Source organism: Camarhynchus parvulus, chromosome 1A (genome assembly GCF_901933205.1).
Source record: "Camarhynchus parvulus chromosome 1A, STF_HiC, whole genome shotgun sequence".
Classification (NCBI taxonomy): domain Eukaryota; kingdom Metazoa; phylum Chordata; class Aves; order Passeriformes; family Thraupidae; genus Camarhynchus; species Camarhynchus parvulus.
In genome coordinates, this window is record NC_044586.1 from 23181662 (window position 1) to 23196372 (window position 14711).

A 14711-nucleotide genomic window follows, 5' to 3' on the forward strand; every position below is an offset into this window, starting at 1 on the left:
GCTTGGTTGCTGGGAGGAGGTCAGGCAGTGCTTCAAGAGCAGCTCTCAACTGTTCAGCTCTTCATTCTCCCCCTGTACTCAGCACTGGTGAGGCCACACCTGTGTCCAGTTCTGAGTCCCTCAGTTCAGAAAGGACTGTGAGGTGCTGGCGCAAGTCCAGAGAGGGGCAGTGAAGCTGGTGAAGAGTCTGGAGCACAGATCTGATGAGGAGCAGCTGCAGGGATGAGGAGCAGAGAAAGATGTTTAGGGGAATTGTCTACAACTACCTGGAAGTAGGGTGTAGCCAGGTGGGGGTCAGCCTCTTCTCCCAGGCAACCAGCAACACGACAAGAGGCATAGCCTTAAGCTGGACCAGGGGCGATTCAGGTTGGGCATTAAGAGGAATTTCACAGAAAGGGTGATTCGACAGGGTGGTGGGGTCACCATCCCTGGAGGTGTTGAAGGAGAGACTGAACGTGGCACTCAGTGCCATAGGCTGCTTGACATGGCGGCGTTCGCTCAGAGGGTGGACTCCACGATCTCAGAGAGATTCAACCTAATCGATTCTGTGATTCCGTGACAGCGTCATGAGGCCCGATCACGCTTTGGGCCATTCGGTGCCTGTCCCTGCAGCCCGTGCCGAGCGGGGCCATCCCGGCGCCTCTCCGCGCCCGCCGGGCCGCGCTTCCCTTACCGGCCTACAGCCCCCGCCGCGCCGCGCGCCGTGCCCGCCTCCCGCGCATGCGCCGCGGCAGCGGCGTGTGGGGCCGCCGGGTCGGGGCCGGGCGCCCGCCCTGAGGGGACGGCGGCGGCGGCGGCAGCAGGTGGGTGCCGGGGCAGGTGCGTGCCGGGGCGGGCGGGGACTGCCCTTCGTCCCCCGGGGCTCTCAGCCCCGCGCCGGGGGCGCTCCCCAGGAGCGGCTGCGCCACCTGTGCGGCGCCCCCCGCGCACACCTCAGCCCGACACCCCCTGCCCTGCTGGCCCCTCGGGCGGAGCGGGGGCCGAGGCCGCCGGGGCTGTGTGCGGGGCGGGGGTGCGCGGCCGCGGCTCCGCTCGCCGGGCCGGGCCGGGGCGGGGGAGCCGGGAGGGACCCCGGCGCGACGAAGGCTCCGCGCACTAGCCGCGCTGACGCAGGGTCTGGCTCCGGGAGTGACTCACGCTGTGCTTCCCGTCTGCGCTGCCCGGGGCACGTTCTCCCTGCGCCCCGCTTCTCCCGGCTGCGCTCCCCGTGCTCCCCGGGACGTGCCTCTCCTCTAACCCGCCTTTTCTGCCCCCGTGGCTGCGACTCCCGGGGGTCCTGCTCTGCCATACTGGGCTGCTCTGCACGCCTGCGCCTTTTCGGAGGTGCCCTGGAGGAGAGACTGTCTGTCTCCTGTCTGGCTGGAGGGAAGGAGCACTCACGAAACACAGATGGAAATATGGCAGTATCCTCTAGGCAATGGGCACAAACAGACGTGCTGCAGGCCCTGTGATTGTCAGCTATAATAAATGTTAGGAGAAGAGCAGGAGGCAGATGTACCTGCTGATGTAAATCCAAGGAAGCAAAGAGCCTCAGTCACGCGGATTTAAATCTCGTTGCAGGCAGTGGCTGTGGGCTCTGGGACGGCTCTTGATGTCTCTTTACAGAACTGGTAAGAGCGGGACAGAAAAAAATTCCTATATGTGGCTTTGCTTCCTTCCTAATTTTTTTGAGGGATGCTGAATTTAAGCAGGTGCTTTCCTAAACAAGTCAGTTTCAGTGTTGGTGTGTGGGGAGTTTATGTGATGTCATAGCTTCCTACTTCATGATGTCTCAGCCCTACTCTTCATGGCTTGCTGTGATTTTTTTTTAAGGGGGGAAGTGGGAATAAAGGAAGAACAGTGCCTTGAGGAAATGGAGGATCCTTTAGTGCAAATAGATGGGAGTGAAGCAGCCTTACTCGAATTAAGATCAGTGGGGTTTTAGTAGTGCAAGACTGGATCTGAAAATCACTCAAGAAGGAGCTGTCAGCCTAGCAGGAGTTGGGGCACTGCTGTGATTTTGCTGAGCTGTTGATCAGGATACAGTTGCTTGCTGGATAATCTGAATTCTAGATTAGTTTTTCTGCTGCTACAGAGTCTGGAGTGATGGCCTGGAAAGAAACAGCCACTGGAACAAAATTCAATTTCATATTTTATTTCTGGATCCACACAATGTGTGTGTGACTGTCCCTATGCAGAAAAGAAAGCTGAATTCCTGCTCTGGAGAATTCATAAAGTAAAAGGGAAGGAAGAGGGTGAGAAGAGGCATGACATGTAATTGAAGAGGTCAGGGTGGGGACTGGTTGTGTCATGTTACTATAGTGTTCATTCTGTATTTAACAGATTGAAATGACAAACACTGCCTCTTTTAATTCCTGTTTATGATAACATTTTGATAATGTGGTTTGATATTCTTAGGGAGCTGTCATTCATAGTGACTCTTCTTCTAAAGAAGGATGAAGGGAATTCCTGAGGGGCAGCAGAGAGGAGGGGCATATTTCTGGAGGAATTGCACTGATCAGGGAATGATAGAATTGAGGTGAGGAAAGTACCTGCTTGCTCAGGACTGAAATAATTCTCCAGTTTTAGGGGTCTCTGCTAATGTTGTTTAGGGTTTTCTTCTTTGCTGTGCATTTAACCTGTCACTTTCCCATAAGGTGGGATCCTCTGCCAGTCTCAGTGTTCTGAAGAACTTTGACGATATTAAAAGACAGGCAGTAATCAAAATATTTGGCTTTTAAAACTTAATGTCTTACCTAAGGTGACGTGGTAACAGTAGAGATTACGGGTTAAGAGGTCTGTGTGAGAGCTGCCAGTCTTAGTCCCATGCTTGGTGAATTGATTTGTGTGTTGCAAAATTATTTCCCGTGTTTGGTATTTGGGATGCTTTGACAAAGGAACTAGTGATACCATGTTTGAGGCATTAACTGTTTTGGAAATGGTTGGAATGATGCCTCTTCCTGGCTGTTAATTGCAACCCTCTCACCAACACATCAGAAGTAACAAAAACATTAAAAAAATAAATCCTAAGGAGTATTGCAACTTTATCTGCAGTGGTAAAAGTAAGGTTTATATTTTGGTGTATGTGGCCCTACAGCTTTTCTAGCTAAATCAGCAATGACCCTTGCTGGTGATCTGTATCACACTGGTTATTCTAGATCCTACCCTAATTCAAATGGATAAGATACAGAGAATTTGCAACTGTCCAGTAGGAGGAGGTAAACAAACAGCTTCATTCTGTGTTGTGGATATGGTGTCCTAAGTGTCCCTTAAGAGATTGAGAGGTTTTGGTACTTCAGGTTTGTGTCCTCAGCCACACAAAGACTTGTCTAAACTTCTTTCTCTGCCACTTTTTATCCCAGGGTCAAGGATTTTGATACATAAAGTTTACACAGGCAGATTATCTGGGAGTGCTGGGGAAAATCCCACTTGTCAACTGTGTTACTGTTGGCACCCTGTGGGGCAGAGAAGGATGTCTTGCCACATTTGTTTTGTCTTTGAGGAGCTCTCAGATTTTTTCAAACTGGAGTGTAACCAGTTACATTGGTAACAGAGTAGTTTTGTTCCTGACTTAAGGAAAACGCCCTGGAAGAAATGGAAGCAGGCTTGTGTTATAGGTGAAGAGAAGAGAGTGTTGGGATGAACACACAAACATTTACAGAACTGGTGGGCATTACCATAATAATTGGTATTGGTATGACTACAAGAACTGTTGTTACTGCCCAGTAAGTGCTGGCTGGGAAGTATTTGATGATTCAGAGATTAGAAAAAAGTCCACAACCTGACAGTTCTTTTTTTCTCTGGAGAAGAAATCTTCCTGATCCACGGAATCAGGAAATATCAGAGGTTTTGTCTTGTTTTGTTACAAATGTTAACAATCCTTGTATATTTTGCTTTTTTTCCTCTTAAGTTATCTGTGCACATAAATTTCTGCAGGAGCAAGATCTAAGTAGTCCAACACGACATGCTAGATAAGAGTTTTGCAAACAGGCCTGAGAGGTGTTTTGAGTGTTACTAACCTCTTCAGAAAGTTGACTCCTGTAAAGACAAAGCCCTGAAGGAAAAGTTTTGAATGCTGTGGGATATACTTGCCTTAAAAGCCATTTTCTGAACCAAATGAAACAAGACCTGCTTAGAGTCCTGTGAAGTGAATCTGACTTTTTTGTGAATATCGGAGCAAACAGTAACAAAACAGAGCTGCAGGAGAGTGACCTGAAGCAAGCCTTTCCTGTGCCTCACCAAGGTGACAGCAAACCATGACAGCAAAACCTCTGCCAATCCTCTGAGGCCCTGTCAAGGAAGAGCCATTGTTCAGGCCCTTGTTCCATTGTCACTGGGAGCAGTAGGATGAGACCAGCTTGAGAATCAAACTTCCACCTGGGTGAGCCTACAGGGCTGGTGATGGAGACAGCCTCAGGTGGCACTGCTTGTCACCACTCAGGACAGGAGTGTGATATAAAAGACTTCTTAATACCTGACTTTAAATAACTGTCAGTAGTGTCTTTTATCCTTTCTTTGGTTGGTACAGCCCCACATCTCTAACAGGAATATTTTCTTTCAAGTTTCTGTATTCAAATGAAACTGGACAGTTGTGGTTGATTGCTTTCCACACACATCTCATAGTTTACAGTCTTGCAATGGACCAGAAGGTAAACAACTCTTCTGAAATTTTTCTGGGAAAACAAATTTCTGTAGAGCTCTGCAGAAGTGCCTTGGTCCTGTACTGTGCTTATTTGGGTGAAAATTCCCATTTATTGTGCAGTACTTGACCCTCATGGAAGATATGTTTAGACACTAATGAGAAACCTTTGGTTTATATTTGCATAGTGGTGTTTAACAGGGAATTGCCTTTACCCTAAGCCTTGAAGACTGGGGTGACTGCAGGCCTGCCTTTTTTGGCACATACAGGTTTTCTTGCCTCTGTGTTGAAAGCAAGGAGAATTTTGCTGTGCAGTGAGAGTGAACACCATGCGAGTTTGTATCCTGGCCTCTCTTTCTAACTTCATTTGATGCAGGTAGAAAACCCCAAAACCGTTGTTTCTGTACTTGACTGTAATCCTCTTGTGTGAGTTGCAAGGAGAACTCTCCAGTCCTGTCACATATCTTTTCACTACTCAAATAATGGGAGTACTGGGAAAGGGGAAACTCCTCCTCTTCCTCTGATCCCAAGGGTCTTGGCTAACAAGAGGTTCTCCACAGAGTTCATGCTTAGCTGGCATGCTGTTTGCTTTGCAGGTAAATAAAAGGCAGTTCTGCTCTGGAAATCAAATATCTGTTGATGTGTAGGATATCTGCATTCTCCATAAGCCAGTGTTACATAGGGGTGTTTCTGGGACAAGACTGACACATTGAACTGTGGTTCAGTCCATCTGTGATCTGTCTGTCCAATACATAAGTGGTAGGAATCAGGTTTCCGCTTTTTCACATCCTTATTTTCAAAATGGAGATGCAGTGGGAACAAAACTGCAAGTTACTTGTTTTGTTCCTTTTGTGTAAACTGATAGTTTACATAGTTCGGCAGCTTCAGCTCCACTGGAGCTCTCTCTGTCATTGCAGCGGGCATTGCTGGACACCGAGCCGTGCAAGGAGCAGAACTGTTACATGGAAGTATCTTTTAGTTACATTTCTGCACAGAATTAGGTTTCCAGTGAGGGCAGGAATCTGCAAGGTGCTTTATGGCAGGAGACACAGAGTTCCAGTTTACTTTTTGCTGTCTCTGTTGCTCTTACAGTGCCCTAAGGCAGCTGGGAGGAAACGCTTTGCCCTGCCACATTCCTGCTGTCAATATGTGATCCCAGTTGATGACTGGGCAGCACTGGAGTCCTGGGTGGTGCCTCTGCAGTCAGTGGTGTAACCTGGCAGCAGCTCCCCTGCCTGCCTGGCTCTGCAAGCCTCCCCCTCGCTGCTCTCCAGGTCTCTCATCCCCCGTTTGAGACCTGCCCTAAGCTTCTGGTGCATCTCTGCTTCACTTCCAGTACTACAAGGAGTGGGGTGAGGGCAGTTCAAGTTCCCAGCTCTTCATTCCCAGTCATGTTGTAGAGAGGAAGCCTGAAGGCCACCTCAGCGCTTCCAGCCTGCATTTGTACATGTTGCTCGACACCCAAAGCAGTGTGAGGCTGGTCTGGTTTGTAAGCCTCAGACAGGAAGTTTGGGATGAGCCAGGTTCACTAACACCATATTGACTCCTTAACCAGTGCCTGTGTCCGGGTCTGTGTGGGATTCTGCATTTTGTACAAAGCCAGGCTGTCAGGGTGTGAGGGACAGGAGCTGTCTGCATCTTGTCTGCCCCCCTTGGTCAGGTGTGTGGCTGCTCTTTGCTCACTTATGTATTTGTTTGTGAGGCTGGAGTTCTCTTCTGACTCTGTGTGCAAAGCAAATATTGACTTGTGGACTAATGGCATTTGCAGCTCCAGGATATGCCTTTGCCTGACTTGAGGGAGACGCTGATGGGGGAAGGGAAGGAAGGCCAAGGGCATCCTGCTGAGAGTTCCCTTGGACATTTCGTTGAGCAAATCAGAATTAAAATATGGAAAATTTAAGTTTTCTGGTTGTGAGAAGACAAAATTGAACTGCCTGGTTCAGTATAGAGCTTTTGTCTGATTTCTGAGAGAGGGAGATATTAAATTGGATACAATCTACTTGGGATTTCAAAAGCTGAGCTGGAAGAGGCTTCTAGAACTACACCTACGTGCACAGCCTCCTGATGGGTGCTATGACTTTCAATCACTTCTCTCTCTTCCAAAACTTTCTTTCTTAACAAAGGAAGAGAATAGAGAGCAGTGAAAAGCAGCTGACAATCCAGAGGTGGCAGTGGGATTTACTGCATACACTGTTGCTTTCTGTTCATTAAACATAAAGGAAAACAGAGTTTTTCCCGTGCTAGCTTACTGTCAGAAGAGGTGTTGTAACTGTCAGAACAGAGGTGCAGTTCTTGTAACAGTGAATGAAAATTATTCTAGAAAAAATTGTTATTCTTATTCTGTTCCTTCTGATGATACTCAGAGGAGGTTCCTGCATAGTTGCTGGTTGTAAAGTTTTCAGGATACAAAAACGTTGCTTGGCAAAATGTTTGCCTTCTGTGCAGCGTGCTAGAGGTGTGATGCCTTTCTGGTGGATTTTTTTTTTTTAATCAGTGGGGGAAGAACACTCTTGGGAAGGATTTTCTGTCCCAAAATAAGGGTCCTTACTGAAAGGCTCCAGACAGTGTCATTTTGTGCTTAGCACATCCAGGCCCTACCACCACAGGCTTAGGTGGAGATCACCTAAGCAAAAGAGGCCAAGCAGGTAAAACACAGGCAGCAGGAGATTGCTGTCTGGTATTTGCCAGGAGCCAGCTAATTTAATTCTCTCAAACTGCAGCTGTGTAGAAGAGCCAGTGTGTGTCCAGGGGAGGCACACTATTTCCAAGTGGAAGTAAATTCAGAGGACTCCTTTGCAAACATCAATTTCTAAAGGACACCTGCACTAGAAAATAAACTAATTGGACGTAATCCTGCATGTGTGTTTGCAACTCCAACAAAGGTGTTGCAGGTGAAGTTCTTCAAATGGCTGTACCTGATGCTGACTGCATGCTTCCATTGTAGCCTTCTTTTTCAGGTACATCACACCTGTGTTCCTGCAGGCTGGAAACAATGGTGGTGTGATTTGTTTTGGACTTTGAATTCAAAAAGTAAATCTGTGATTAACAGGTACTATTTGCATTTTAGCAAAAAATACATTTCTTCAAAATATGAAGACTGCCTGCTGTGTGACCACAATTGCTTCATATAAGAAACTTAAATTGCCTTTAAACATGGGAGATGCTCCTTAATGTGTGGGTTAAACTGGTTTTAATTTTGTAGTGATGAGGGTTTGGGAGTTGCCATTAATGTTTGTTAGATCTGATGTATTTTTTCCTTTGTATTTCTTACTGTTGCTTTATTTCAGAAGTGTGTACGTTGCAAATAACAGCAGTTTCACACATGTGGTTTCACAAGCTTTGTGGTGCCCCTTTTGTTACTTGCTATCTCCTGGCTAGGAGAGCTTAGAGAGTTGCTTTAGTTTATATCCCACATGTCAGATCTCCTCCTCCTCCTCCTGGCTCATACTTGGTGGTGCCTGGCTGTGTCAGGGAACCTTCTTCCCAGTTCCTGTGATGCTGGAAGGGCTTATTCAGTGCCTCAGCACCTTCTCTTGGAAACACCTGGCTCTGAGGGCAGTGCCCAGGGCAGTGTCTCCATGTGCCACAGCAGGAACCTTCCCTTGGTGTGATTCCTGCTGCTCACCCTGCCTTTCTGCACAGCCATGTCAGCAGCAAGGTGAGCCTCAGGCTCTCTCTGGCCTCTGTCCCAGATGGGTGCTTGCAGAAAGGTTTCTATGGGAACCAGGGGCAGGAAAAACCTGCCTACCATGTTCAGTGCTCTAGTGGCAGGGATAGGAGAGCAGGCAGGGGAGTGATCCCCAGCAAGGCAGGAGCCAGGGCGTGATGACGTGGGCAAGGGAGGGTGTTCCATCTGCTACACAAGGAGAGACTCACTGAGCACTCTGCTGCCCTGTTTCCAAGCACTATGGTTAACTCCCTTATTATGGGCTTTTTTCTCAGCCACGTGCCTGACACCCTGGCCTGGCTGCTCCACAGCAGATTGTGTCAGCAGTGGTTGTACATGCAATGAAGGTTAGTAGTGGCTGAGGGGAATCTCTACTCACAAGCTCAAGGCACTGAGGGTGGATTCAGAGCACAGGCAATGACAAGCATGGCACACATACCATGTGGTGACTGCATTCCTAATGAAAGCCATTGGAAACAGGGTTAATTGGGCTGAGAGAAGGCAGAGGAGGAGGACACCTTGCAGGCTCAGGACCAGAGCAGCCATTGGTTGCGAGGCAGTGAAAAAAACATCCAAATACATTCACAGCAATGTTGAAAGGGAAGTAAGTAATGTCAGCCAGTTTACCTGCTTGGGGTGCATGCTCTGTGTGTTCCCATGTAATATAAACATGCAGATGCTCATTTTGTAATTGTTGCTATGTCTTCAACTACTAAGACAAGAGTTGGTGCTAAGGGAACAAATGGGACTGGAGTGTAGGGAAGAACACACAAACATTTACAGAACTGGTGGACATGCAACTGACCATCCTGTGGACAACACTACTCAGAAACAAAAGCTGTTTTTTTTGGTTTTTGGTTTGGTTTGGTTTGGTTTGGTTTGTGATTCTTTTTGCCCTAAGTGTTAGTGTCAGAACGGATCAGAGTGCCTGTTCACCCTTGCTGGCTTTTCTCAGGCAGAGAGCTGTTTAAATCCATAAGGAGGAAACCTTATCATTTGTGTTCCCAGACACAGATGCTTTTTATGCTTATGCAGTGGTGTGCAGCTGCTTATCTTGGAGTGCTGTAGCAAGTCACTTCTTGGCTGCAGGTGCTCACTGGAAAGTTCACTGAGATGCAAAGGCAATATAACCTTGTACTAATCAGAACTGTGAAACAACTTGGATAGGGCCTGTGGGATGAATCCCTGGGTTCCTCCTTTTAGCAGCTTACAGTCATAAGTAGCTTTAATGAAAAGGGAAGCTGGAAAAGCCATCCTAGGTGTGCAAATGTTAGTTTCTTCCCGGTTCTTTCCCAAGGAAGTGTGAGTGACTGATCTATCCCACCACTGCCTTTATCTGCTTGGTGGCTCTTGCTGTCTCCCACACACAAATTGTAAGGTTGATCCTACAGTCCAGAATCTCTCTGATTACTGAAGTATTCCATTGTTTCCCTGGCAATCCCCATAGAAATCCCCAAAAAATATGCTGTTAACTAGTGTCAGGCAAGCAAGGAGTGGAGCTCTATTGCCTGATTTGGTTCAGAGCAGCCTGGTTTGTGACTCATTGCAGAGGTACTTGATAGTGTCTTGTTCACATCCACGTGCTTCAGAGACTTGTATTCTGCAGCCCTACACACTTTACTCCTGTGCTTTGTGGTGCTACTCCTAAAAGTCTCTTTTGGACTTAGAGCATCTAATGGTTACCCCTTAAACCCTTTTAACCACTCCTGTCCCTTCTCCATGGTCAGTGTCTTCAGAGAATGATGATGTGTGGGGTGTTTTATTAGTTTACATCATTAAATAAAGGACTCACAGTATGCAATGGAAAAGTTCTTATAAGTTGACTTGGTTTTTTTACATTCTTTCAACCAGCAATGCTGTTATTGCTGCAAGAAATTTGGCAAATGACAGTGTGCTCTTTCTAGCTGGTCAGTAGGTATGAAACCAAAAGGAAATTCCAGTCTCTGGAATTTATTTCTTGTATACTAAGGAATTTAATTTTCACATGAGAAGTTCTATGTGATGGGTCTGTCAGTCCTCCACTATGTTCTTAGATGTTAATTGAATTCTCTCATCACCCTTTTTTTTCTTTTTATAACAGGAGTGTAACATCTCACGTCTGTGAACAGCACTTCTGGACCTGCTGACACCTGTGGCACTCAGCCTTGCCTAGTGCAATGTCAGGTGAGCACACAGAAATTCACACAGTATCTTCTCATTTCCTTGCTTGCTCTGTCTTCAGCTGAAACTTCATAACAAAGGCTTCTGCTTCCAAGAGCCATTCTTTACATGAACATGCTTTCTGGTCAGATTGAGAGAGAGGAAACTTTGTGACCCAGGAGCATTTTCACTCAGAGTGAACTCAGTTCCTTCTTTTACAATGTAGAAGCTTTTTCAGACATTGAACAGAGAAGAAGAAGGAAGTTGAAATGTGTTGTGCCTTCCCCATTTTTCCTTAAGATTTGCTTGATTCTGTTCTCCCCCCAGCACTTCCCCCAAAGTGAGTGGCTCACAATGACTGTGAGAGATTTTTGCTGTACAATGGTAGCTCTAGGACAGGCAGAATGCTGAAGAATAACTGGAGTTCAGTTGTGGGCTTCTGAGATAGAAGCTTTGCTAAAACTAGGTGGTCTTCTTAGAGAAGCCAACTTTCCCACCCTGTACTTTTTTGTAGACCTTCCTGGTCAAGGTGGTTATTTCAGGGCCCATAAGCCTGGGGAAGACTGTGCTTCAAGGCCAAGTAGACCTTTGTCTTGCTGATAGAACAATAGAAGAGTTGCTATTGTTTATCTGCTTCAGTTGCAAGACTTGATGTCTGCTTGTATTCCAAGGGAAGCTGTTCACTGGGACTCAACCTGAGACTGGAAGGGTGCTTGTCTTGAACACAAAATACCAAGATTATAGGCATGCTTTCATTGCTGCATCTCTTTATACATGATCTGACAATATCCCAGCCCGTTGGGAAAAAATGGGAGCAGTTGAGCATCTTTCTGAGGGCTCTGATTTTTCATTCTGGTGCCTGAGTGACAGTTCCAGGGAACTCTGGAGTTCTGCGGGTGCTGGTCCATAGGAGCAATTTACTTCTGCAAAATAGTATTTTTTTGGTGATGATACCCCTGGCTTGTTGCTGATCACATAGCTTTTCCAAGCAGGTGAGTGATGATGTGGTGGCATGGAACTATTTCTCTTCCCTAAGAATTGCTTTCTTAGAGATAACTTCATTTGGCCCTTTTGCCTCTTTTGCTCAAAAAAAAAGAACAAAACGATCTGAAATTACTGGCTTCCCTGATGAAGTGGGAGCTGTCTCAATGTTTAGAGTAGCAGTAGCAACAAACTGCTACAAAGGAGTGAGTCCTTCCCATGCTGGAACAGTCTGTAAGGAGTGTGTATCTTCCAAGGATGTTCTTCCAGATTTTCACTGCTATGTGTTGATCTCTTTCTGTTTAGGCCATCACACTCCCTCTGCTGGGGGTCCCTTCTCAGCACTCACACCCAGCATTTGGCCTCAGGAGATCCTGGCAAAATACACACAGGTACAGTGTGGGACAGGGTGAGGATGTTCTCTGGCTCTGCAAAAGTAAAGGGAACCTGGTGTTTTCTGATGGTCTTAGGGAAAGCCATAGGGAAAAGAAGAGAGAGGTGCACTTTTCCTCCAATGCTTTGGTTATGGACTTCACATGTTTTGTGGTTGCATCCTTTTGCAAGAGGATCTTGCAGAGCACAAAGAAACTTCTGTGAATTATTTCCCTGATGTTTTGCAACTATTGCTCCACTGTAAAATTGTTGACACCCTCAGGGAGCCACTGTCATCACTGAGCTAGCCTGGATGGCTTGTGCATGGGAGGAAATGCTTGTCACCAGGTGGTTAGAGCAGGAAGGAAGGAAGCAGCTGTGGAATTTTGTAATTTAGCCACAGTATTTGCTGAAAGCAAATTAAAGCGTTTTGTTGGAGGTATTTTGGCAGTGCTTCTTGCTTCTTAGGTGCTGCCTGGTTGCAGTGCTTGCAAAAGTCCCCACAGGATGTGCAGGTGGGCTTGCAGGAAGGAGGAGAGAGCAGTAGGTATTTACTCCTAAAAAAATCCTGGAGGTAATCTCCAGTGTGTATCCCCCAGTACGCCCCCATGCCAACCATGAGCACAGATGAGGAAGGTTGAGATTTGGGTCATGGACCTTAACTTTCTTTAGCCTATAATTTGGACTTGCATCACAGGTGCAAATCCCAGTTTTGTCTGCTGCCTTTCGAAGGCAATTTGAGAGCAACAGGCAGAAGATGGAGTGGCGCAAGGAGCTGAGTTTGCAGTGTGTGTGCAGAGGTAACAGGAAGGACAGCTGTGTCTTAGTGATGCAGGCAGTAGAGGTCGCTTTAGCTGGTGTGCGTATATTCCTCAGTCCATGAGGAGGCCTGTGCTCACCTCCAGGTGAGCAGTTCTGATCTTGATAAGATACTGAGCTCAAGTCCTGCTTGAAAATCTGTATAGTTTTTTCCCATGGAAAAGTCAAAATGGGAAAGGCAGGCAACGTCTCCTCAGCTGGGAATTGTGGTGGGAGGCTTTAAAAATTAAAGGGCAAGGGGTCTAGTTGCTCAAAGGGCACAGAGTGGGCAGTGGTGGGATGAAGCAATATCTGTGTGTCTCTGGTTATCAGTGATAAACTGCTGAAAATGTCTGTTTTTCTTCCTCACATCTCCCAGAAGGAAGAATCTGTCGAGCAGCCGGAGTTCCGCTATGATGAATTCGGTTTCCGAGTTGACAAGGAAGGTAAAACCAGTCCCCTCCCTTCCACTTGCATTATGTTCAGCCCTTCCCATGCTTTCAAGTGTGGCAGGGTTTTACATCCATTCTGTGCTAAGTCTTGGCTACCCACCTGTTTCTGTATCCTACCATTTGTAATCAAGTCCAGAGCACAAACTGTGCAGCAATCATTTCCATCACCTTATTCTGTGCCATGGGGAAGAGGCAGAAAAGTTGAGGAATTACCATTTCCGTTAGCAACTGCATGCTGGAGAAGGGCAACTTTCCCAGTTCACAGTGGGATCTCCATTGTGTTCAGTAGCACTGCAAGGGCTCATAGCAGGCACAGTGAAATGTGCTGTCTGCTGAAAAACACATGGCCAAGGAGAGTGATGGTATGTTCTGCCCACCTCAGCAAAGTGTAGGGCAAAAACCTACATCCTAGTTTTTCTGCAAGCTGTGGAAGCAGACAACCAAATAGAAGGAGGCATGGAGTGCTGTTGAAGCTGAGCATTAAACTACAACAGCTGACTGCCTTAGCAAAGAGGAAGAGAAAGAAGTAGGAGATGTAGGAATTGTTTCATGTGCTCTGGGGGTCATTCCCAGGGCTCAGGCTATATAGTGTATAGTTGTTTGCATGTGTACTCTGAGGCACCTTGAGTCATAGAGGATCCTCTTTGAAGCAATGACCTGAAGATGAGGACAGAACACAGTGATTTTTTTTTTGGCCAGAACATCTGTGCATTATAAAATCAGCAGAAAGATTTGGAGCGCATTGCTGGGATGTATTATATGATGAAGGACAGAGTGCTTTATGTCAAACCTGTCCTTGTGCTAAAGTGTCTGTTTTAGGAAGCCAGCCTCAGGTTAAGGTGCTCTTGTATTGTGAATTTGGAAGTGTCCTTATTAAAGCATTTTTGGTGATTAAATATCCCCAAAGTTAACATTTTGCACCTCATTACTTCCATGAGCATATAGCTTCTGCTTTCCAGCTCTGAGGCTCGCTATGCTTTTGTCAGCCTGATTTACAGATCGTTACAAAACCCAGCAGGATGACTGCTGCCAGGATCTTGTTTAATTCCAGCCACACTGTGGTCTAAATCATGAGTAAGTAGAGACTAGAAGCCTGCCGACGGCTTCTTTAGTTCTCAAGGTCCCAAGCCTTTTGCTGATGACAATAAAATTTGCTCCATGGAGTGGGCAGTTAGAAACCAACCTTTGCCTTTCCATGCTCTGACTGGAAGATATGAATGTTTTGAATGTGCTTTTTTCAGATGGCCATCCTATTTCCCACCCTGCCATGTGTTCATTTCCTCTCCTGTTCCCTCTCTCACTTGTTTCCATTCTTTTCCCTTCGCTGAAGCAGATGGTGCTGAGCCAAACTCCAGCAAGCTTCTGGGGGTCCCACTGACAGAGGAGCCACAGCAGAGGCTCAAGTGGCAGGCTCATCTGGAATTCACACACAACCATGATGTGGGTGACCTCACCTGGGACAAAATTGAGGTCACCCTGCCACATTCAGACAAGCTGCGCTCCCTGGTGCTGGCCGGCATCCCACATAGCATGAGGCCACAGGTGAGAGCGCTGCCTGTTCTGGGCAGGCACTCCTGCTGGAGTGAGAGATCATGGAATGGGATCTCTTGAGATGGCGCTTGAGACGGTGCCAGATTATGGCTTTCTGTGGCTGAGTGACTTCTGTCTCTGTTCACCCTGTCCC

The 14711-nt window shown here is 46.9% G+C and overlaps 1 protein-coding gene across 3 annotated transcripts in view; it reads left to right on the forward strand.

Moving 5' to 3' along the window:
• Positions 1-751: 751 nt before the first annotated feature.
• The window catches only part of SGSM3 (small G protein signaling modulator 3), a 29800-nt gene continuing 15840 nt past the window's right edge, over positions 752-14711 (forward strand). The window contains exons 1-6 of one of the 3 annotated variants that reach the window (XM_030961097.1): positions 752-803; positions 1561-1610; positions 10366-10448; positions 11712-11797; positions 12955-13021; positions 14361-14569. In XM_030961097.1, coding sequence (XP_030816957.1) covers positions 10442-10448; positions 11712-11797; positions 12955-13021; positions 14361-14569 — 369 coding nt within the window. In that variant the 5' untranslated portion in view covers positions 752-803; positions 1561-1610; positions 10366-10441. Of the gene's footprint in view, positions 804-1560; positions 1611-9061; positions 9074-10365; positions 10449-11711; positions 11798-12954; positions 13022-14360; positions 14570-14711 lie in introns of those variants that run through there. The other 2 variants (XM_030961098.1, XM_030961099.1) reach the window with 2 other exon arrangements.